We start from the raw sequence: 24775 nt of genomic DNA, 5'->3' as shown, positions 1-24775 counted from the left end.
CATCGAGGAATAGAGTGACATATACCGATGCGCCTATAATTGTGAAAGAGGGATAATTGCTCCGCTGAAGAGGACGCTTTAGCTACGACCGAAGTCCGATTTTCCATTCATATATACGAGGAATTATTGAACGTTTTGCACGATTGAATTAAATTTGTCACACTTGAAAGAGAAAGTTGAAGTTGCAGTGATTCATAGAAGCAGATTTTGTTTGGTTCAGTCCCCATCCCCCCCCCCCCCCTCTTATAACTGCGAAAGAAAAGGGCTTGTTTACCTTATTTGATACATGTATACACCAGATGGGATAAAATACGATCACGCCTGGTACGATATGACAATGTAAGTATTGAAAAAAAAAGGAAGGGCACGTCCCAAGTGCATCTAGTGGAGTGCACATAGTGCTCGTTCGAAGAGCTAAGGGCAATAACTGCAGCACCGCACACCGTTTTGAAGGAATCCAAGCATGTCGAGATGGGCCAAGCAATAAATTTCTCCGCCAGAATCGAGACAGCCAATTTATTGGTTCCCTGTAAGACGGCACCTGCTTGCTTGACAGCAGGTGACTATTGCGGGTAGGGGACCCCCTCCGTGTCTTTGCTCAAGAACTCGATCGTCTGCGCAGCAACTACGGTCCTGCTAAACCAGAATCATTCCGACGAGACGCCATTACACCGGTCTTCTACCCCGTTGACTGCGAGAACTGTTGTCAACCCCTTAAAAGTGTTCGAACGAAACTATAAGAATTGGCCTTGGGGATTGCATCGTAGGTCCGGGCGTTGAGAGGCCGACAACGCGAAAAGCCATTGCGCGTGCTTCTTGCTGGATCCTCTTTGTCTTTGCTTTGTACACTCGCTCGAAGCACAATGCGTGCCGCTCGTATAAACTGTTCGCGTGGCCTCCATCGCCGCGATATTAACGACGGCCTTTTTTTTTTTTCGAATATGACAGTTTAGAAAGCAGCCGAGGTACCCTGATGCGAACAATTGGAGACCGATATTTTTTTTCTACAATGTGCAGTTTACAATTCATTGCTCAGACACGGAAAACTTTTCGTGTGCATGTCAAAGACATAGTTAATTAGTCATAGAGTGCCTCTGTCTGCATAGGGTGGGCTTAGCTTCCGCGCCTTGACAGCGGCTTAGTCAATTCGGTAACGTTTGTTTTACTTCAAGTAATTGCTGCATGACCGGTAATGACAGCGAATTGTGGCATATGATCTATCGTGTTGGACTTAAAAAAAATAAAAATTAAAAGCAAGTGAGGACAGTGATGTTTCTGAGCGATAAACAATAGGCCCGCTTGTGCTAAATACCGCGGCATTGTTTCTTACGCAACCACACCTGGCACAGAGTCTTGCGCTGACAGAGCGCGGACAAATAAAAGGAGTCTGAATCACGACGTTGTACCCCGTGAAATCTCTAATGGAACCGGCATGGCCGAGTTCAGAAGTGCAGGCGTCTCAGCCTGTAGGTGCCGAATGAATAAGCAAATATGTTGAAGAATCGCTTATCTATTGAGCACCCTATATGTTTGAACCGTTTTGTACCGAACCGGTAACTGTTATTTTTTTTTCTCGGTTCTTGTTCATGCATGTTTCAAGAATGTCGGTTCGGATGCGGGATCAGTTCCGGCTAAAATTCCGGTTAGGGCACGGTATTTTGTTCGGGTTCGGTTCGATACGCTGTTTGTGAGGGCATCCTCTGGACGAGAGGTCAGGATAATACCTTTTTTTTTTTTGTGACTTCCGTGTTACTGCATGTGCGCTCGTTTCTGCGGCGAACTGTCCTTTTCGCCCCCACAACTGTCCACCATGGCTCCATTTTGTGCCGGTGTTCGTTGTTGATGTTGGACCACTTCGACCTCTCCTCGTTGTTGCCTGCGTGATATGCAACGGAACCTTTTGTAGAAAAGTGCAGGGGCGAAGAGCAGGCGCCGCAAGTTCTGGCGGGCGGAGCTTCTCAGGCATTCTTGACCTTTCACTCGCTGTTCAGAGTTTTAACATAGCGCGGACGTACTGGCGTAGACTTACACCGAAGGACGCGGAAAACATGCGGATGTCATAATTGGATTGAGTTGACTGCTTGGTTAAGTGTTCACCGCTTGTCCTCGTCGTTCTTTTGGTCTATGTACGCGCTGTAAGTGATGCGGGAAACAATAGAATACCAACTAGCCCGTACCCAAACCCTGCTGGTTAAGTGGAGGGGGTGGGGGGGGGGGGGTTAGGCATACATTATTGTGTAGCGGTATTTCAAAAGACGACGATGGGATAAACGTCAACGATCCAATGATCGGGAAAGGCAGATCCAACGATGGTGTCCGAATTAGTTTTTATGTGAGAGTACCTTTTTGTTTCCTCCCCCCCCCCCCCCAGTTGGGCTGCCGCTACTGTTATCTGATGTTACGTTTTCCCTGATCGCGCGTTCCTTTTCCGTGCTTTCTCATATGGCGTATCACCATGGTTCTACTGTTTGTTTACGAGCACGCATCTCGCCTGCATCCGCGGTGGGATTGCTTCGATTTGTTTCGTACTGGACTGCCGGGGATGCTGCGCACACCGCCGCTCGTTGGGTGAGACCACGGGGTGAGACTAACGGCTCGGACAGTCCTGAGCAGTGCAAGACAATGAATAGGGTAGACCCTGACCCGGGATGCTATTCCGGACAATGCCAAACTCCTCCATGTTGTCGAATTCTGCAGCGGCAACATTTTTGAGCCGATCAGAGATATCGTATACCAGCCCTGCGGACCAGTCAAAGCTGACAAGGCTTCGAATTGTACAGCATGGAGGAATGTGTCACAGCCCATAATAGCAACCCCGTTGCTAACGGAAACATATGGGCTGCGTCGATTGGCGGAGAACTTTGTCACAGAAAATCGTCAGTTCGCTTCGTGCAGCTGCAGAGGTGGCAGCCTCCGTATAGTAACCTGAATTCGAGAACCGCGTGTCATGCCACCTGATTAATGTAAGATTAAAGAACGGCGAGTGCGCATAGCAGCAGCGCAAATGACGAGTCACGCTTCCGAAACGCGACTGTTCGCAAAGAATGCGCTGCTCTGCGGTCTGCTTCGGTTTTGTAAACCTGTTTATAAGCTCGTAAATTTCATAGCTTTCCTCTTCCGGAACAGCCCACGCGCGTTCCCGGAAAAAATAAAACAAATAATAAATTTTGTGCCGAGTAGTGGAGTGACGGGGAACTCTTTAACGCGCAGTTAAAGTGAAATGCTTTTGTGAGCCCCGCGGTCACCGACCTTCTTGCTGCTCTAAAATTGAACGCGCCCTTGTCGTACTCGTTGAACAAACCGTTGGAGCTTTCTTTTTTTCTTCTTTTTTTTCGCTTCATACTTCAAGACGCTGACGCCCAGCTGACCGATGCGTCTTGGTGTCGTTGAAATAATTATTTGAAATACTATGTTGTGTTAGAACTAAGCCAACAATCGGTGCTATCGACAGGGACCACGTGTAGTTAACTAAAGACGGACGTGTTCAACAAGAACAAAAATAAAACAAAAAATTAAATTGTGAGGTTTTACGTGCCAAAACCACGATCTGATCATGAGGCACGCCGTAGTGGGGCTCCGGAAATTTGGACCACCTGGGTTTCTTTAACGGGCTCCTAAATCTAAGTTACACGGGTGTTTTCTCATTTCGCCCCTATCGAAATGCGGCCGCCGTGGCCGGGATTCGATCCCGCGACCTCGTGCTTAGCGGCCCAACACCATAGCAGCAGCAACAACACTTCACTCATCGTCACTACTACGATTTTCCTCAGCACGAGTTCAACGGCTGGCTGTTTCGAGATATTTGAAGCAGTTGACATCATGCTTACTTTCTTGCGTTCATTGATCTTTTTGCGCTGCTGCTTTAGTACGATTTTGCTGCCATTGCTTCCACCGCAAAAGTTTTTATTGGCGCGATCTATTTTCTTGCTTATTTTCACTCTGTAGAACACCCAGGGAACGCTAGATGTTAAGTTGCATTAGTAAATTACTCTTTTGCAATGTCGAAACCGGGAGATGACGTTCGGTAAGAAAAAAAAAAAACAACGCTAAATTGAAAGGCTGGTGGCGGCGCCCCTCTGAAGTTTCCGCACCGGCCCGTCGTACGTCATGTGTTTCGACAGCGCCTATTCGGCGTTAGTTAATTGTTTACCGGTAAAAAAAAAAATCGAAAAAGAAATACATTTTTCTCTAACGAAAGCGGAGACTCGAACACTTTCGTGCTCCAAAGCGGTTAAAGTTGGAGAAAGTACTCAGTAATTCATTCGTGTCCATTCATCTGTTTGATTGATTGATTGAAAACATGTTTTATTGTCACTCTGTGTGGCAGTTATTAAAAAAGAACACACACACACACACACACACACACACACACACACACACACACACACACACACACACACACACACACACACACACACACACACGCACACGCACACGCGCGCACACACACACACACACACACACAAAAACACGCTTATCCCTGACCCGTTTCCCTTTGTTCACTTTTTGAGAGTGTCTAGGTCTGCTAAATGCCGGCCCTAGCATACTTATGGAAGGTAGAACTCGCATTATACCGCAGAAGTCGCGGTACACACAGCGCATGCTGTCAAGGCAACAACAGCGTGTCCAGCCCACAAACAACAAACAAAAAAAGGAAACGCGTCTTCACGCTCGCTCGCTCGCTTGCTCGCTTAGCCCGGTGCCTGAAAGCCCGGCAGCTGAGACCACCGGCGGCGACGAGAAGACGAACGGCAATTAGCATACGCTCAAGTATGCCAGCGGGGAATCGAAGTGGTGGGTTGGCGGGCGGGGGGGCTAGAGAGAGGAGATCGAACGTCGTTTGAAGGACGCATCCCTTTACCCCCCTCCCCCCTTTCCTTCCATTTCTTCACCGTATGTCGGTCAGGGAGGCAGCAGCGACTGAAAAATAAAAATAAAACGGGCCCCGTTGTTGTGATACGTATACGACGTGGTGGGCGTTTGCCGACTCCTCCTCCTTCGATCGGCCGCTTGCCGTCGGAACGTCTCGAGTGTTTTCGAAACCGGCGGGATGCTACGTACATGTGTCCCTTGATATGCGCTCTCCTTTTGGGATGCATCCTCGGAACAAAGCCCCAATAAGCGAAGCACGCCTCAACAGACGAGGCCCTGTCTGCTTTTTCTATACGCTCCTTGTCCGTTGGCGCTTTGTTCCGAAGATGAAGCGTATCGATTGATTCGTCGGGCTTAACGTCCCTGACTAACTTCACGGCCATGAGAGACTCCGCAGTGGAGAAGGGCTCCATATTAATGTTGACCTCCTGGGGTTTCCTTAAAGGGACGCCAAAAGAAAAAAAGAAATGTTAGGTAGATCCAGATCGACAAAGTTTTCGTCTGGAAGTCTCTCGCTGTTATTTGTGTCAATGTGTCATTTTTATGCGCATCATAAGAATTACTACGCATAAGTTTTATGCGTAGTAATTTGCCACCGAAGGTCCCGCTGCCGCTCCTCGATTTGAACCGCCCGCGTCAAAAACGGACGAGTTAACGTAAATCTCGGCGCGACCTCCTTCTGGGGCGCTCTGCGAATCGGCCGTTTCTGACACCCGGGAGTAATGCTGTAATGCACAACAGGTGGCGCCCCTCTGACGGTTCATGTTTATTTATCCATTCAGACCAGGGTAATAGTTTAAAACCCTTTACAAAGGGAATTGTCACAGATCACCTTCATGATGTTCATCGTTTTGACGCTTACAAAAGCTCTGCTCTCGCTGCCAAAGACGAATTCTTTATTCCGAAAGCCTAATCATTCAATCTAGCGCGACTTAATATTTTCTTTTAGGGCTCATTTAACGTACACCTAAATCTAATTACACGAACGTTTCTTTCTCTTTATTGGGGGGGGGGGGGTTACAGGCGGAGAGATAAGAATAAGATCGACAATAGCAGGTGCCTCCACGTAGGTTAAGCCGCTATTTTTCCCGTCTCTAACCGTGTCCCCGAGAACAGCGTTACCTATAAGAGCGGGATATGACGCGCAAGCGAAGAGCAAATTGGGAGCGTACATAAGCACCGTATGTAGGCTCTCTAAGAGCAAAAAGCTAAGGTCGCTCACTGCAGGCGACGGTATAATGCTGCTGCTGCGACCTACGGATAAAACCCAGTAAGCTTAGCACAGACTTGCTGCAAAGGAGTCGGAGTGGTTGTCTTGCGTGTGCCCGTTTTGAGGAAATGTAGGCTAACGCGCTCTTCGAGAATTTCAAATTGCCGAAAGTTCAGCGGCAGCCTTCAATCAGATGTCAACAGCGCACAGCGTGACGAAACCGCCGGAGCCTTTGTCGTGCCCCCCCCACCGCTCAAGAAAAAAAAAAGTGGGTGGGTGAGCTGCACGAACGGGTTTCCTATGCGCATCTCATCAAACGTTCAAAGGCCATCTTGTAGAGAGATGTCATCCGCACAAATCACTTTTCAAGACGTGGTCGCAGAGCTATCTCGCGCACGACGCGGTGCTGCCATCTGTCATCCTCCTCTCTAGCGCTTCCGCGGCGAGAGCTCTAGGGCCTTTTTTTTGTTGTTGTTGTTTTCATAAAGCGATGTATTTGCCGTCCTTTTATCTTTATGCACGCGTGGACCTACTCATTCTAGAGGGTCGTATATTGAAAACGCTGCTAGCGCTAGATGAATGTTGTGCGAAAGTGCTTGTTTAACCTGCCGCACTGGCCCAGTAGCTTTTGGCACTCTGGCGCAACGCACGGTTTCGCGGGTTCGGTACCGTGCTCTGGGGGTGCAGTAAAGAATCACAGTTGATAAAAATTAATCAGCATACTCGCACTGCGACGTCTTTTATACACTGTATTGCTTTTGACGGTAAGATCAATCAATCAATCAATCAATCAATCAATCAATCAATCAATCAATCAATCAATCAATCAATCAATCAATCAATCAATCAATCAATCAATGTAAGTGTAATTCAGGGAGATATATTTCAATGTAATCTTCAAGAAGAAATAAGGATGATCATGCATCGAACACTTTTTTTTTGCGAAGGTGAAAGATTGGTGCACTTCGGGCAAGTATACCAACGCTGGGCGTATATTGTGGTCGAATCAGAACCGGACTGTCGATTTTGCTGTAGACTCTTCAGCGCCTTGGGTAAAGTCGGCCACCTCTACCTGTAATATATGGTGTGAAAGGCTCCAGATAAGAATTGAAGGTGTTGCAACCGTACTGAGTTAGTATCCACACATCTATTGCATATGTAGCCATGCTCGCGGCTGAGTCGGGCTAATGACATGTAATAGGGCAAGCAGCATGAAATCTCGGTAGTCTAGCCACAAAATCCTGGCCGCCTTCCGATTTCCAAAGCAATCGGAGGAAATTCTGTACGATTAGCCGTTCATCTCTCCCTCATTTTTCCTGTTCTTCCTTTTTTTTCCTTCTTTTCCTTTTTTTTTTTAAATCTCCCACCCGTGTTACGCAGAGCTTCGAAGGAATCTTCGTGTTGCCGCCCGTATAACAGCAGACGCGGCGGGACGTGGGTCCATCAAGGCACGCGTTACGAAGTCCCAAGTTTAATGGTCGTTTTTCTTTCTCCTGTCGTCCGCAAACGCGGTGCGCCTCTACACAGCACGAAGGTCGCGCTGGCGACGTTACGTGTAGTGCATGCGAATCCGGGCAACGTAGCTTTCCAACTTCTATAGGGAAACAGCGCGACGCGGTTTATCTTTTACGTTGTTGTGCGCCGCAAGCTTCGCTTTTTTTTTTTTTTCTGTTTCCTACATCAGCGACCAAATACGACAAACTAGCAGGTCTGACGCGAGTGTCGCTGGTCGCGTTTCGTCGTGCAAGGTCTCGCATATAACAGCCGGCTTGCAGGTATATTACGTATGCGGTGAGCCTGGAAACAATCGACACATTTGAGCTTGCGGAGACGGGGGTAGGATTCTCCCGACTTTGTTTTCTAGGAACTGTTGCTTTCAGCGTTGCACGTACGGGTTGCAATGAAATAAGCCTGTACGTCTCGTTCTTTTTTTTTTTTCGTTGGTTCTAGACGTCCTTATCGTATAACAACACACGCGAACCAAAGATGGCTCTACAATGTGGCTGGCGAAGATGTCCCCGAATGGTAATGCTGATCCGTATACGCCGTCTGTAATGGTTTCGGTATACTAGTGGCGGCGCTTTTCTGTGTGGCTCAATAACACTCCTTGCTCCACGCACGCTCCGGTACCATTTTGATTACTTCCTCCGCATTCGGCTGCTTCTGGTACCGACATCATCAATTCTTGCCTCTTGCTCTGCTTCTTGTACATTCGGGTATACATACCCAGCGGTACGCGCCCAGCGGCCCCAAGCTGTTGTATTCCCGGCAAGCCAGCACAGCTGCCATCTCCCTCGAAGCGCCCATACTCGCGGATATGGTCGTCATGGTCTTTTTCGTGATCTAGCTTAGCCTGACTATACTGGAGAACTTTGTCTGCGTCAGAACTCACCCATGTATGCGGGAAAATACATTGAATCCGCGACGTCACACTATAATGCGGCAGCGCTGATGTTTCTTAGCCAAATTCGATTAAAGGTGTCGTAATTGACGCTGCTAGACGTGCTGTAGTGTTCGCTGCTAGGATTGTGAAACGTGTCACCAGCGCACAAACTTGAACTGTGCAAAAGGAGTTGACCCAAGACTGGGTTTGTGGTGCGCGTTTGTCAACACTTGTGTCTTGCCCCGGCCGCGGAGGCCACATTTCGGTGGAAGCGAAATGCAAATGCGCCCGTGTGCCGTGCAATGGGGGCACTTTGAAGATCCCCTGGGGCACGGTCGAAATCAATCCAGAATCCCTTACTACAGGCTGCGTCATATTCAAATCCTGGTTTTGGCACGTAAAACCTCAGAAATCAATTCAACACTTGTATCCTGTGTATAAGTTAGTACTGGCAAGATACCCGCCGTGGTTGCTCAGTGGCTATGGTGCTGGGCTGCTGAGCACGACGTCGCGGGATCGAATCCCGGCCCGGGCGGCCGCATTCCGGTGGGGGCGAAATGCGAAAACACCCGTGGTGCTTAGATTTAGGTGCACGTTAGAGAACCCCAGGTGGTTGAAATTTCCGTAGTCCTCCACTACGGCGCGCCTCATAATCAGAAAGTGGTTCTGGCACGTAAAACCCCATAATTTAAAAAGTACTGGCAAGATATTCCGCTACAAATGTTTGGCCTTTTTGGTGTCATCACTACTATTGCGCGTTTTACGTCTAGGGAACGAAGATAGCGTTTTAAGCGCCAATCGCTCTTTATAGCATAATTTAGCAATCTAAACTGGCTCAGTGTTGCACCCCTTTGGTCGAAGTCAGTGGCGTTGTCGCAGTTAGGATTAAAGGATTAAAGACGCTCATAAAAGACGGATTGGGATTAAAGACGCTCTTCAGCAAATCCAGAGACCAGCTGAGAGGCGTCTACCGTGTTGGCAAAGGAAAGCGCGCGATGCGCATAAAGTCTGGCATCGACTCTGGCGCTACACTTCATCACTCCAGTCTGTTCGCGAAGCCTGAACATCTTCCGAGTGAGTCAGTCGTCGCCATCGCGCGTACGCGTTGCGCATACTCCCATGCAGTAGCCCGGCGGCAGGCGACATCCAGTTTCTTTATGACATGCGCGTGCGTGCGCCTGGTTTCGCCTCGTCGTGCGTGTTTTTGTGCTCGTCTCGCCTCGGCGTTGGGGGAACCTGTCTCCTCCTCCTCCTCCTCCGAATCCGACGCGGCTTCAGGACGTGGGACGCGTCCAAGGGTGCACTCTCGGCGGGATGCCCCCCTTCCCCGCCTCGCGCCCTTGCGCGTACGCCGGCTGGCTGCTGCCTTGGCCGTATACAAGAAAGGCCTCTCCTTGTCTGCATGTGTGTGTGTGTGTGTCGCCTCTGATTGGGCATCGCTAGTTCGATGCAGCAGGCTTCGGCCGCTTTCCCATGCGAGGAGCGTGGCTGCATTTTAAATGTGACCGCATTGAGCACTGTACCGTGCGAGTGTGTTCGGCGCATACTTTCCCCCCTTTTCCCCCTCCCCCCGTGTGTGTGTCCGTTTTCGGAGAACGTGACGCTCTTAACCTTGTCGTGTCACGCATTCTGTTTTATGGGAACCGAATTAATTGTGTTGTGGATAGAGAGAGCGTGGAGAAACATCGGTCGCTGCCTGCATTTGAAACTGCGTAACGTTGCATACAAACCGTTTTACCTTTGATGCACGAAAACTTTTGGAATCTCACACTCTTCTAGCGCTGGAGCGTTCTAATTGTTTCGTGCACTCTGGCCGTGTCGCTTGCGTCTCTGCCAGTAATTAGTCGTTCGGAGTTCGCCCTTAACAGCACGCATTAGTCATTACTCACTTGAAAAGCATTCGAGCGCTTTAATGAATTTGTGTGTAGCCCGATGGCGTCGCCTAGTAAGCCGATGTTGAACGCTCGTGACCCGGACCGCTGCACATAATTATTGATACGGAATTTAGGTTCCGCACGCGGTCTATGCCTGCGTCACTTTGTTGCCTAAAATGGTGCAAGCGACCCGTGTGTTTGCGCGCGCGCGCCGCGCGCCCCTTAGATGACGTCAGCCGCATGCGCGACCACGTGACGCGCGACGTAGGCGGCTACCGCGGCTACGCTCAGTCGAGCCCGACCGCCCCGTTGCGTTTTCGAAACGTCTCGTTACGCCCCTTTGTTTTAATGCGCCTCCCTCCCCTCACCCACTCCCGCTGAGCAGCGTGCGAAGGTCAATATAAAATGCTGCGGAGGTAGCGCGTTCTCGCGCATTCGATAGCCGAGACGCCGGCGGTGACGGTTTCTCCCGACCAGACACAAGCTGACTTGAAGAGAAGGCGCAAGAAGACGAAGCCATGCCGTCGACGAGCCCGCTGTACGGATTTCGAGGTGCGTCGTCCGTCGTCCTGGTCGTCTGCCACCGTTTGTCGTCTGCTCGCGCTCCGTGGTTTCGGTTTCGTGTCCCACGGGTGTTCTTTTGGTTTCGTTCCTGGCCGCGCTTGTGTCCAGCGAGATGGTGTCGCTGTTGTGTGCGCGCATATGAACTCTGTGATCGCCGCGTTACGAGAGGCACCGTTAATATGAGGGCGAGTGCGGAATCATCTTCGGGATGCGGTTTTTTTTTTTTCATCTCGGCCGCACAGTGTCCTGGATCACCGTCGTGTATGCCTTGCTTTGAAAGAGTGCACCTGCACGCGTGCAGCCTGGATTGACGACGGTTTCAAACTTGCGGATCAGCGCATTTCCGAGTCGGACGTTTTCGACCGATAGCCATTTTCTTTTTCCCGGGCGTCGAAGATTAGGAGGTGTACGCGTTTGCCTTTGTTGTCGCCAGAGCATAATTGCCCAGTTGCTACACGCTGCGTAGGCTGGGCAAACAACGGCAGGTGACTAGAAGCTGTGCGTGGGTTTTTTCGTGATGTGGTTCTGCTAGGGGGGGCGTCGAAGGGGAGGTATTTTTGCGTCGTAAGGCGCTTTTATTTGCTTTCTCATTCTCTTCCTCTCGTCCTCTCTCTCTCTCTTTCGTCTCTTTCGAGAATCGCGTGGTTTCCTAAGTTTTTCTTCCTCTGCCCTCCGCTACAATGTTACTGGGGCCGAGCGTCGTTGCGTATTCTAGAACTGGCTGCCCGCTCAGTTTACGTGCGCATTGGTCCCAATTACGACGCACTTCTCCTTTTTGGTCGTAGACAACTCCCTCTCTTTCTTCGATGTCAGCCAATTTTGGGCAGGCCGGGGATTTGCGTGGTCGGACTGCATGCGTCCGCCAAACAAGCAGCGCGTGGGAAGCGCGTCGTTTTCACCCGTGAAGAGAGAGAGAGAGAAAAAAAAATCCAAGGACTTCGTGGTCCCGTATATTGTATACATCTTGGTTTCCCGCTGCGTGGCATTTTAGTACATTATTTCCTTGCTAAGCCTTATCCGAACTCCGTCATTTCTTCTTTCTTTTACTGACATTCGATCGGCCGCTTTTGTAGCGATAAGCTCTCTTGCACCCCCTCCTTACGTTTCTGTTCTAGCTGATCGAACGTAGGTAGGGTGCCGCTGTGGGGAGGCTTTGGTTGCGTCAGGTCAGAACAGATGTTTGTGTCTACTTTAAACGTTTCTTGAATATCAACGGATTCAAACTTTGCGCTGTCCCAGACATAACCTCTGCCGCTGCCCGTGGGTGCTGTCCTGTTTTGCGCTGGCTGGATGAAGAAAGACTAGCGAGTGTAAGAACTAATAACGGGGTCGGTCGCGTCGTTAAGACCCAAGGCAGTCGTCGTGAGGAGCTAAAACAGATGGCCCAGCTTAGTGAAGGTCAGGGCGTTGTTCAACCGCATCGCAGGGAGACAAGACTTTGGTCGCCGCATTCCATGGGCCGAGTAATGACACGACGCTCATCGCTTTTGTCTCTGAGTGCGATTCCATGGTCGCGTTATTACATTGTGTTTGGGTCAGGAGTGTTTTTTTGTTTTTTTTTTTTACCTTCCGCGTCCGGATATGTAGCCATTGATCTTGCCGAAGGGAGTCGCGATTTCCATACTTTGTTCCAAAATGTTTCTGCAACTGCGTTTCAAGACGTCGTTCGTATATGCGATTCTCGGTGCTGTGGACTCAACTGCCGACTGGTCAGGGTTGCGTCGAAAGTATTGTCCGTAACTCTCCCACGCCTCCGTCCCCACTGCTGAGAGAGCCGCGTGCCCAGATGCTACTCAAATTTCTGAACTCCTATCTATGCAATTCATGGACCACGTACCTTACTTACTTCGGTGCTCGCGTACGCAGAAACGTGCCTGCTGGAATATGTTGGCTGCATTCTCCCATAAGCGACGTCTTTAACCCCACCCCTCTTATTCCTCCCCCCCCTTTTTTTTTTTGGTGTGCGTTAACGTAGTGTCGCGAAAATTTTCTTCTGCCCCTACTCACTGTAGTCACTCGAAAGTGCCAGCAGGGAACGAGGACGTAGCCCGCCCCTGACAGCGTCTTGGTCGAGACGTTGGCACTATAGTCTGAATCTTCGTGCTTCTTAATCTGCGTATTTCTGTATCATCAGGCTTTTCGGTACATTTCGGGTTGATGCGTGCCCTAATCCAGTGACCGGAATGTACAAAGTGGTGCAGCTCCGCTGCGTTCCGTTGTGTTCCTTGCGCGCTTTTGCCGCGCAGCGTTGGGCTGAGCAACGTTGGAACACCTTTCTCAATTATTTCTTTTTTTTTTTTTGTTGCAAGTCTTCGTTCGTTTATTGTCCATCAGCGTAGCGAATGTCGCCTTCACCCAGTTTGTTTGCGGTGTAGCGTTAATCAAGAGATCCCAGGACGCTGAAACGTCGCTAAATTTGATGCGAGCTGCGCAGCAGCTCCTCCGTTGTGCTGAAGCGCACCGTTCTCCAGCTTCGGAACGCCAAGATGCCGGTTGCGCGTCCTGGAAATATGTTCGCTCGCGTTGTAGCCCGGAAACTTTTTTATTTAAAGTGTGCATCGTGGAGACTTGCGCCCTCGAGACTCGCCCATCGCACGTCGGAGCGGGACGCCGCCATTCGTCGAAATGCAGCAGCGGGCTATATATATATATATTTTTTTTTACGCGGATACCGTCTTCTTCTAAGCAGCGTGTGGAAATTTCTGCGACGTTCGCCGGGACCGTGCCGTTCGTGAATGGGTCGCTTTTGCGGTTACTTGTTGCAACTGCTGAGAAAATCCGTCGCGATTTTCCAGACTCGATTAACGCACGTGGCTCTTTGGTTAGTGGGGGAGTATCTTGTCTCGGCTACTTCTTCAAGAACGCGTATTTCGATGCGTGCTTAAGAAACGTCTTATGTTGGTGTGGGATTTTGCAGGCGCCTGCGGCAACAGTTCCGGTTCGTCTGGTTTAGCGCTTACATAAGATGCGCAGACAGGGGCACACTTCATCCTCTGCTGCACGCGGGAATCAGTCACTCGGTAGAGCTTGGACTTGAAATTACCAGGGTATAAACCACCAATGAGAACCTAGAATTTTCCGAGATTTTGTCAGTTCTAAAAAAATCTGAGATAAAAACAGAATTTTCTTCCTGGTTGTTTTGTATCGAGGCAATTACTACGTACAGGGATTACGGCGAATTTAATGGTAAGCCAGAAGGAAACAAAGTTATCGTGTGAACCTACGCAATCCGCAAAGTCTTGCTGGTTTTGCGGGTGCGAACCTGGCCGGGTGGTTTGGATATTCTGAAACACACGATTTTTCAGTCAAATCTGATAGCGTGTTCCACCGGGTTTACAGCTCACAATAGCAGTTGTTAAGTCTTACAGACTGGCGTAGTAACTCTAGGCGAGCTATCGACTATTTCTTCCTTGCGCCCGAACCTCCAGTGTCAGAGTGCCAGGGAATTCACCTAAAAACGACTAGGGGAAGACCTGAAACAGTCGGGGAACTTGAAGATGACGACAACGTAATGCGCACCCTGAACTACTACTCCGCGATTCCTCCAGATTTCTTTCTGCGGCTACTGTTTTCGCTTCAAAATTTACTTCGGTGTGGCAGTTGAACAGAATGGCGACTTCATCAGTTCGTTGTAAAGCTTCATAAGCGGCTTCTATTTAAAGTTAAATCCACCCGCCATTCTTTTTCGCGCGCCTTGAATAGAGCGGCGGGAAAAACGTAGCACTCCCGAGGGACTAGCCGCTGTCAGGAGCGCGATTATTTCGACGGGTGTTCGTCCCTTCCGCGGTACTACTGCGGAAGGGACGATGGTTTCACTTTCGCGAGACTCAGCCCGCGAGAGCCAGCTAGCTTCTTTCTCGCGTTAGCTCTCGACCCTTGTGCAAATGAAACCACCTTCGAGAGGGGGCAGTCGTCCGAGAATACGTCTCCTGTATATACTGTATATATTAAGTCAATGTGGACTGTTAAAATACCATTCCAGAAACCTTGCAGTGATGAGAAACGACTTCGTTAAGAAAAAATTACGCCTGAAGAATACCTTTAGCGGAATTCAAATCACTCGCCCTGTTGATGTTGCCTATGCCATCACCGCCCTTTACTGCCGTTGGTCAGTAAAACGGTGCCTGACAGATGGTGCTGTGGTTTTTTTGGCTGGTGATTTGAGCGGCTCTCCAACGGCGTTACCACCGAGATCGACCGGTCGCCGAGCGGTGTAGACGATAGGAAAGGAATATAATAAAGCGAAAACAATCGTTACATTATACCGGCCGCATGTTTAGTCCTCTCTTGGTTCGAGCTGTCGAACCTCGAGCAATCAGTACTGGGGCGGTATTCTCGGGCGAGCACTTTCTGCGATGGTTTCACTTTCGCGAGACTCAGCCCGCGAGAGCCAGCTAGCTTCTTTCTCGCGTTAGCTCTCGACCCTTGTGCAAATGAAACTACCTTCGAGAGGGGGCAGTTGTCCGAGAATACGTCCCCCGTATATACTAAGATGCCCAAACTTCGCCATTGTGTACTGTAGCCACGTTGTAAGTGTCTCCTCCCGGTGTGTGGCTGCGCAGAGACGGGCGGCCCGTTCAACCACGGCTCGGCGGACGACTTCATCGTGGGCGACCGCGTGTGGGTGAACGGCACCCGTCCGGGCTACATCCAGTTCCTGGGCGAGACCCAGTTCGCCACGGGCGACTGGGCGGGCGTGGTTCTGGACGAGCCCGTGGGCAAGAACGACGGCTCGGTCAACGGCGTGCGCTACTTCCAGTGCGAGGCCCGGCGCGGAGTGTTCGCGCGCCCCGAGCGCCTCTCGCGCTTCCCGGGGCCCGGCGCCAACGGCACCAACACCACCGCCACGCTCGTCGGGCCCGGAAAGACGCAGGTCCCGTTGCATCCTCCCTCCCTTTTTTCTGTTGTGTGTGTGTGTGTGGGGCGCCTGTCAAGCTGGCTTCTCTCCGTGCGTGGGTGCGAGCGGGGAAGCCGACCGTAGAGCGTCCTGCCCTTGAAGTGAACAATCTGCGCGGGGCTCGAGAGCCGTCGCACGTGCGTGGGGCGACTTTGCAGTGACCACGAGGTCTTTATATTAAACTACAGGGACTCTGCACAGTTGAAATGAGGGCTGTGGATAAAAAAGAAAAAAAAAGTTGGTTCTCCTTCCTGGGCATGGAAGACATTGGCTCTTGTTCTCAATTCCCTCTATTGTAAAGTGTCTCGCCCCGCATATACAGGTGATGCCAGTTAGGCGAAATCTTCTAGGTTTTCGTGTGCTCATGTTTCCTTTTCACTTGCATGACTAGAACAGCTTTTTTCTTAGTTTTGTGTTGTGTTATAAATTATGTTTTACTTTACTAGGGGTAATCACCAGCTTGGTTGATGGGGTGAACTTTAGGCTGCATTCTTTTCTTATGTTAGAGCACATGCTGAAACTTTGTTGGAAGTCTATCAGTTTCAGCATGCTTGTATTTGTAATTTCTTTACTTTGAATCATCCATTAAGGTGATCTTACCTACTGTATCCCCACCCTCCTGCTCTTCCTCATTTTACATCAAAGTAAAATGATACGTAAAACCAGTGCTTTTGCAAAACAGCACCACACGCCAGTATTAAGTGTAGATGCTCAACATTTTTTAGCAGCTTGATTGCAGTTTCCTAAATTGTTGCAGAGATTTTAAATGTTAGACTTTTCAGTAGGCAAAAGACAACTTAAGCTGGAATCTCGACTGGATCGGGCCTACAGGTGACCACCACGAGAGTGAGCTCCCCTACAGGAAGCACTCGGTCTTCGCCGCGGGCGGTCACCATGCACACGTTGACCACGACAACCGACTGTGGGTTGCGGGTTGGCGACCGTGTCATAGTGAACGCCTCCTCGGGCATGAAGGCTGGCACCCTGCGCTTCATTGGACCCACAGAGTTCGCCACAGGACAGTGGGCTGGTGTGGAGCTGGATGACCCTGTCGGCAAGAATGACGGCTCCGTTGCTGGAAAGAAGTGCGTCCTTCTTCAGTTATCCCACTGTGCCCTTTTATTTTTGTTAGCGTTACAATATTTTTGGCTGTTACACTTGGCTTGAGGCTCTTCTGGATCAGAGCAGGTTACCAGCCTTGCAGCTGCCAACACATATTTAACATTAGGGACATCGCAACAGGCTTCACAGATTCATTTCTCTCATGCAGTTTTTTATCAGCTTTGGTTCTCTCACAGGCACATTTATTTCATTCAGCTTGCTGAACCTTAGGCAAGCATAGAAATAAGCACACTGTTGACTTGCAGATGATAGGCTCACAACATTATACTTAGTCTAAGCCAATTGAAACAACACTTTGAAAGACATGCTCTTGACTCGCCATCATCATGACTGTGCATTGCAACATTGCCATTATTAAAGGGACACCAAAGGCAAATACTAAGTCAATGTGGACTGTTAAAAATACCATTCCAGAAACCTTGCAGTGATGAGAAACGACTTCGTTAAGAGAAAACCACGTCTGAAGAATACCTTTAGCGGAATTCAACTCACTCGCCCTGTTGATGTTGCCTATGCCATCACCGCCCTTTACTGCCATTGGTCAGTAAAACGGTGCCCGACAGATGGTGCTACGGTTTTCTTGCGCAAAAAAAAAAAAAAAAAAACATGCGGCCTTGAAGAAACTGAGCCTGTACAAATCATTGGATTCACCACTGCAGCTGCTCTTGGTAATGTGGCATGGATTGTTTGCCGATTCTGCAACATCACATGGATGTGGCATTCTCTGCTACCTGCAGTTTGTCTGAGTTTTGGGAGCCAGCAAAACCAGTGCAGAGCTAAGTGATAACGAAAGTACCGAAATGCGAAAGTGCAGGAGCTGTAGAATTGAGCAAAAATGAAATCTTTCACCTGCCTGCATTGTTGTCTAGGGTAACATCAATGTGTTATTTTTTCTATGAATCGAATAGAACTGGACAAGTAGCATTTTCTTCTGTTTTATAATGCAATGCAATGTTCTTGTTATTACGAATGGTTGAGTACTAGTGACAGAATTATAATGAGGAGTGCCTATGTCACGGGGATAGTACTTCAGTGTCCCAGGGAGGCTCAAATAGTGTCCTGCATTTACCTAAATTGCTTGATTACTAAAGTTCTGTTCATGCTAATATTGGCACCTTAGACTTTCTCGAGCATTACCCTATCACTTGAGCTTGACTCAATATTTGCCTTTAGACTTCAGTGTCCCTTTAACTTTCTCTCAACTTCGAAGTTAGTTGAAATGACACAATGGGAGATGCAGGATAGGTTCTTCACCATATGATGTGGTTGTGTCCCAACGTTGTATCCCAGGTACTTCAGATGCCTGCCGCGGCATGGCCTCTTTGCACCCTTGCACAAGGTGGCCCGCGAGGGAGGCCACACCTCGACTACCACGACAACGACCACGCGCACAACGCGCATCACCTCGCAGCCGCGGCGTGCAGGTAGCCAAGAATCACTGCGCAGCTCCCTGAGCTCGGCCTCCGCCAGAGCCGGGGTAAGGCTGGGCGTCGCTGCACTAACCTCCCCTGCCAAGGTAATCCTCCCCCGCAGTCTTCCTGCCCACTCACCAGTCCACTCCTTGGTCTCTGCCGTGCCTTCATTCCATTGTCTCGGCTGTTGGCCTGTCTCCTGTCGTGGGGCAGATCTCTCGAGTTTGCAGTTAACTAATGCCCAGCTGTGTCAGCATTAGCCATGCATTCAGAAAAGAAGTGTAACACTGTCTCCTCAGTGCAGTGGTAACAAACGTTTTGACAGCGCGCGGTACATTTCATTATTACTCGTGCCTGGCTTCTGTTGCACACCAAAGAAAAATTGTATATTGTGAATTGGATATCACTACACTTGAGGTTTCCTCACTCCTTCATAGTAAAGGTCCTTGCTGTAAGCAAGAAAGAACAGCCAGTGATTGAAGTCTTCTGTCTCAGTTGTCTTGTAATGCCTATTTTGTCAAGTATTCAGAGGCACAGTAGTTACATACCTTATCGAGATTTAGCCTTCTACAAAGAGCAACAGATATGTGCTTTGACTTGACAATATAAAGATAGAACCTCATATCTGCTACTTAGGCACAATATTCAAAGTAGGCTTGGCGGGAATTGCCTTCTTACGGAGCTGTCAGGCTTGCAGCCGAGATGTGGAACACGAGAAGCTAGGACCTCCTGCAAGCTGCCTGGTGTTTCACTCACTTGTGTTCTTCTCTCCCCTACACCTGTGCTGATTGTCTCCTTTCCCTAAACTGTCCAAGTAGCGGCTACTCAGTCCCTCTCCTTTGCTCAATCCCTCCACTGCTGGGAGTAACGTTCCACAGACACCTGCCACGGTTGCAGCGTGTGAACAGAAGCAATGCCTGCAAGGGAGAGAACGGTAAGATGGATGCCATTTGCTGGCCAGCCCAGCCTCCCAGTGCTTCTGGCAGCTTAGCAAATTTTGCATCTAGCGAGCTGATCCTGCTCTAGTAACCGAACTCTCACTGTCTTCCTTTCACAATCCTTCTGCTTTCTCTTTTTACATCACATGCAGCTGAACCCGTGCTTTTTGGTGCTGTGTAAATGCAGTTTGTCTGCTACATTCTGTATTTGAATATACAATCTATTGTTAAGGCTGTGAAGTGCCTTGAATTGTTGCTTTTCAGTAATCTCTAGTACTCATAATTTTAGATAATCAATACTGCAATTATTGTGCTTGTAATGTTTCATAAAAGTGCTTTGCAATAAATGTTTAAATGTTTAACGTTAGTTTCAAGGGGCATTTGTTTTTCATTTTCTGACTAAACATTTGTATGTAACCACTTGTATAGTACTTCGCTGGGTTTCGTTTTAATAACATACGTGTAGTGTTAACTCCGTAACAAATTGCCCTTTTCCTTAAGCTTTTATTTTTCCCTAATAAATTCCACATAATTTCGATATAGTGTCTGAAATATGATTTTGATTTTTTACATTTCCAGAAGTCTACTAAGCCGCTCACCTCACCTATGGTAGCGTCACAGAACTCCCTACAGGTGCGTAATCATCAGGGTAGCATGGGCAGGTATCTCCAATGACTGTCCTTGATGTTTAATCAAATTCAGTGCCATCATTTCTTGCCAAAATGCTGCTGCCAATGTGAAGTTTTGAAAAAAAAAAGCTTTTGCTGATGTCATTTGTACCATTCGTGCTCACTGCGTGTATGCCGTTGTATGCATGTACATGTGTGCATGTTTTGTTCCACTCCCATTTTTTCCCCATCCATCCCCGAGATTGCGCTCATGGCTGAGCCTTTGAACAGCACAAAAAAAAAGGAAACGACCTTTTCCCCAAGAACACTTTCGCTTCAGGACCTGACGCCCCCGCTTGATGACCTTCTGAGGCCCATACGACGGATGGTTTTATGATGCGGAAGATCTACGCTTGGCTGGAGCTCCCACTGTACCCAAATGGCTGTCTTGGCTTCTGGCGGATTGCGACGCCATCTTCTGTCTCCCTCCTGTTTCCTTTTTCTCTGCCTCTCTCAAATAAAATAAACTTTTCTTTCATATCAGCCTGCAAGCCTCCACGAAGAAAGCAAAGCATCTAGTCTTAGCAGTTTGTTTCAATAAAATATGGTAGTAGACAATGGAATGAGTTGTTGGCTCGCAATGTTTTTGAGACACTTCTTCATTTTTGCAGCTGCACATCATTTTGATGACAACGCAGCTTATGGACAGTTAGTCACTTGCATCTGAAATGCTGATCTCTGCCTTACACAAGAATGGTGACATGAAACAGCTGTCTAACCTATCTATGGCCCCTTGGGGTGGTTTCTTACAGACGATCGACCCTGTCCTGGTATTGAAAATCAAGTACTTGTACACACGCACAGTTCACAAATCGTGGCTTCCATCGATGATTACGCAGACGACACTTCAGTACTCCTGACACCTGCCAAGCTTAGACATTCTCTAATAGATAAGGCTGGTCAATGCCATCTGGATGTGTTCTGGAGAAACTGCCAGTTGGGTTTCACTGCCCAGGTTCCCAATTTGTGATGAAGCAGCTCTTCTTCTTGAAGAAGAGTTGTTCGATAATGCAAGCTATTCAATTAAGCTGCTCATAACCCTGGTCCTTTTGCGGTAATTCAGGCTGTACTCACTTTTAACATGCACTAACATTGTACGATAACATCTTCTCATAGAACAATTGTTCACTGCTGATATGTGACTGCGAGTAGATTCTTGTATGTGTGATGTTTAATACGGAATAATTTATTTGGCCTTTTTAACAGCTTTTGTGTGTTTGGAATAAAATGAAATGCCTTTGCACCCGACTCTGTGTGTTTTGCCTTGCATGGCATATGTCTTAATGTGCACTGCATTGCACTCGCTCATGTGTGACCGCAGGTCATTTTGCAGTGCCACGTAAAGCTGCAGGGGTGTAAATCGATACAACAGCCTCTTTCACTGCATCATATGGCTGTTCATCTCGATCGTGTTAAGATCAAAATGTGGCTGTTTTTCAGAGTCCCGCAAAAAAAAAAAAAAAAAGTTTCCAGGCAGAGTTACGCCACCAATCAGCTTCACATCTCCAAGGCACTGAGGCCTACACTCCCGCATTTTTATGTAAAAAACTTCACATTGGCAGTTGAAGCTTTTGAAAAGCCACACTTGAGGACAACACATATGAAAAATGTGAACATTCAGGTTTGAGCGCTGTACTTGTGCATTGCGTCATTGAACTGTACACTTCCACATCGGTGTCATTTGTCTTCTGCAGCATGCACATTGTAGTGCCTACTGCATCAGCCGAAACATTTCAGTTGTCCTCAAGTGAAGGTTGCACTAGCGTTGATTGATAGTCAGCGCAGGAGCCGCATAATCAATGCTTGCCCTCCTGCCATTGTTTCTAGGTGGCTCTGAAAGAGAAGGAAGAACATGTGGAGCAACTGCTTAAGGAGCGTGACCTCGAAAGGGCAGAGGTTGCCAGGGCCGCTGTGCAAGTTGAAGAGGTAACCGTAGCGCTCTTGAATACAAGTATGCCAATTCGCACAAGCGGCTACAGTGATAACTTAGGAGTTAAAGAGGTTGCAACATTGGGCTAGTTGGCATTGCATCTTGCAGTGGAAACTGCACAAAAAAGCAAGGACTGAGACACACACAATGCAAGCGCTGACTATCAACTGGTAGTTTATTCGATGAACAGAAATATGTATATGTGTACAAGAAGGAAGATGGCCAACATCACAAAAGCAGTCGGCGCTTGTGTTGTGGGCATCTTGGTACTCATTTCTCGTGCTGTTTCTGCTGCAAGAACCTAGGAATGCAATGGTAAATTCACTACTGTCCAACTTGGAGAATTCATGTAGTGCACTAACCAATTACATTTGCTAATTTCTGTGAGGTCATTGTGGAGGTGAATTTGTTCTATTATCGGTGTTCATCAGGAACTACGTTTTCGAATATGGTGGCATGTGTGATGTGGTTTTTCTGGGTGGAGCTTGTATTGGGGACTCTTATTTTGTCAACAAGTGTAATTGATTGAGTATTCACAGTATGTCGCGACTTTACAGCTAGACTTGGACGATGGCAGTGAGAGAAACAAGGGATCGTTATGAACACAGATAAAATTAATTGTCGTAATTATATGTCAAAGGCCTGATGCGTGAAGCATCTATATATGGCAAGGTGTTAGCGAAAAGGGGAAGATGCAACTCGTCTGCACAGAGCATAAATAAAATTCTTTCTAGTTATACAGCCGTTAACAACTGACAATAAAGATTTTTTCTGAAATTGTGACGGCATTGATTTTATGATGCAACACAATGTGACAGGTCTGATAGTATGGTTGTCACCATGCATTCAAGTAGGAAGAAACAAAACCTTTCCATAGCTGATGGCAGTACTAAAAGGGAGTTTCAGAAATAGGTGGTCCATAGTTGGGAGATGTTATCCACCAGGCATACAAAAAAAACTCGGAAGACGTACAAAAAGTTTGGACTTTAGGTATGCAAAGCTGCCTGAGAATGCTATTTCGAAAACTTCTTTGTATGAAACCATTGTTGGTCCCAGTTTAAGTTGTTTTACACATATCAGTGCATTTTTATTTGTGTGTGCAGGAAGGATCTAATTGACCTGTGTATCTTTAAGCATGTTGTTATGGATAAGCAGTTCCCTTGTCTTGCTTAAGGTTTTTGATCTCATCTCACATATTTATTTATTTATTTTAGTTAATTAATTTATTTATTTAAAATTTTCTTACAAGCCTCGTATTTAGGCATTAGGAGAAGTATGAGGCATGAGAGTGAACATGGCACTATCATTATCAATTCTCGTTGAAGAGAGCATCGTTTCTTTAAGAACATGGCAGTCCGATCGCTGCAAATGCCCTATTAGGACAACATTTTTAACGGCCATATTCAGGAGCAACTGTTCTAACAATGTCTTGAGATGCACGTGGTGTCACTGAAGTTCAAAGAATTGTTCATATTCGAAATATTTCTTCAACCCATCCTGTGAATACACTGGGCAACAGCTTGAAATTAATATATCTTTTTATGTGCATTTTCTTTCACTGGTTTACCCAGTTGGTACATGCTGTAAATGATATCATGGAGTGTAATCATTCCATTTTCTGGAAGGTACTGCAAAGTCATTGATGGTACACTTTCTTTGAAATGAGCTTCTGTGCTTGTCCATTTTTTCTTATCTTTTTTCCGTTTTTGCACAGTGTTTTGACGTCGATGCAGCGCCCTGTTAACAAGCTTTAGATATCTCTTGTTCTGGTCATACCTATAAGTCTGCGTGAGTAAGCTTCTTGTCATCAGCGGCTTGTGCCTCGCATCTGTTTGTCAAACGTAGTGCCACATATGGCCAGAGAAGATTACAGAGTTTTATCAATCTATATACACATTGTTGTTTAGAGAATATAGGAATATCAGAGCAGCAACACTTGTAGTGAGTTCTTGTGGTGCCAAGTTCAACGACAACATGCAAAACTATTATTGACGATGTTCTCGTTGGTGGATGACGTCCTACAGGGTTTGGCAGCAACGTAATTTCCACGAGTGCATATTGGCTTTCTTTCTATCTCCTTTAACAGGAACACTTGTGTAACACACAAACATTTCTAACATGAAGTTGAACGCAGCGTCACAGGAGTTTGGCACCAGCATAGCAGCTCATGCCCACGTCTTTGGTATTCTGGTACTCTGCGGAAGGCAACACACGTGTGGGCAAGCTCAGTCTCTCCCTTAGGCTTTTCTGGCCACATTCTTGGTCTTCAGTATGTTAGTATTTCACTATCGGCGATGGATATATGGACATGCAAAAAATTTCTGAGGCTCTCCTCCACTTTTGTGATGGCTTCGTGCAGACAGAGCAGCAGCTGGCAGCGCTCCGCACGGAACACCAGTGCTATGCGGAGGAGATGGAGCAGCGAGCTGCGTCTTTCCACCAGCTCTTGGAGGAGCATGAGCAGGAGCGAGCACGGCTCATGGCGCTAAACTCGGACCTCCAAAGGCGAGTGACTGCTTCATGCCCCAGGGTTGCTGTGTGTCCCATCTGTGCCCACTAGGTCTCGTCGAAGTTGCCTTCTTCATAGCGTTGCACGGTATGGGGACAAGGAAATGAAAAATAAATTATCTGAAAAGAAACACTTTATTGGGCGTACTTGTGCTGACAAGGAAAAGGACTAACTCTGCAGCAATAGTTATTCCAAGCACTGTAGCCGTCTGTGAATCAGAGAAGAGGCTCTTGCCTGGCCGCTATTTATACTTGATGGAAAAATTTCTCTGTGATATCCAATGTTCATGTACGAGCTGAAAACTTCGAGTTGAAGACGCACTCAGTTGGATGATAACCGCATAGATTTGACACCACACTGGTCACATCGATGTACAAAAGTAATGCAAGAACTCGT

The 24775-nt window shown here is 47.9% G+C and overlaps 1 protein-coding gene across 5 annotated transcripts in view; it reads left to right on the top strand.

The window, feature by feature from the left end:
* The window catches only part of LOC142576030 (uncharacterized), a 155598-nt gene that overhangs the window by 74271 nt on the left and 56552 nt on the right, over nt 1-24775 (top strand). For 3 of the 5 annotated variants that reach the window (XM_075685917.1, XM_075685915.1, XM_075685919.1), the window contains exons 3-8: nt 15466-15776; nt 16632-16885; nt 18213-18438; nt 19852-19905; nt 21768-21866; nt 24230-24375. In XM_075685917.1, the coding sequence (XP_075542032.1) occupies nt 15466-15776; nt 16632-16885; nt 18213-18438; nt 19852-19905; nt 21768-21866; nt 24230-24375 (1090 nt within the window). Of the gene's footprint in view, nt 1-10740; nt 10892-15465; nt 15777-16631; nt 16886-18212; nt 18439-19851; nt 19906-21767; nt 21867-24229; nt 24376-24775 lie in introns of those variants that run through there. The other 2 variants (XM_075685918.1, XM_075685916.1) reach the window with 2 other exon arrangements.

Source organism: Dermacentor variabilis, chromosome 3 (genome assembly GCF_050947875.1).
Source record: "Dermacentor variabilis isolate Ectoservices chromosome 3, ASM5094787v1, whole genome shotgun sequence".
Lineage (NCBI taxonomy): Eukaryota > Metazoa > Arthropoda > Arachnida > Ixodida > Ixodidae > Dermacentor > Dermacentor variabilis.
This window is presented reverse-complemented; position numbering and strand designations above follow the sequence as displayed.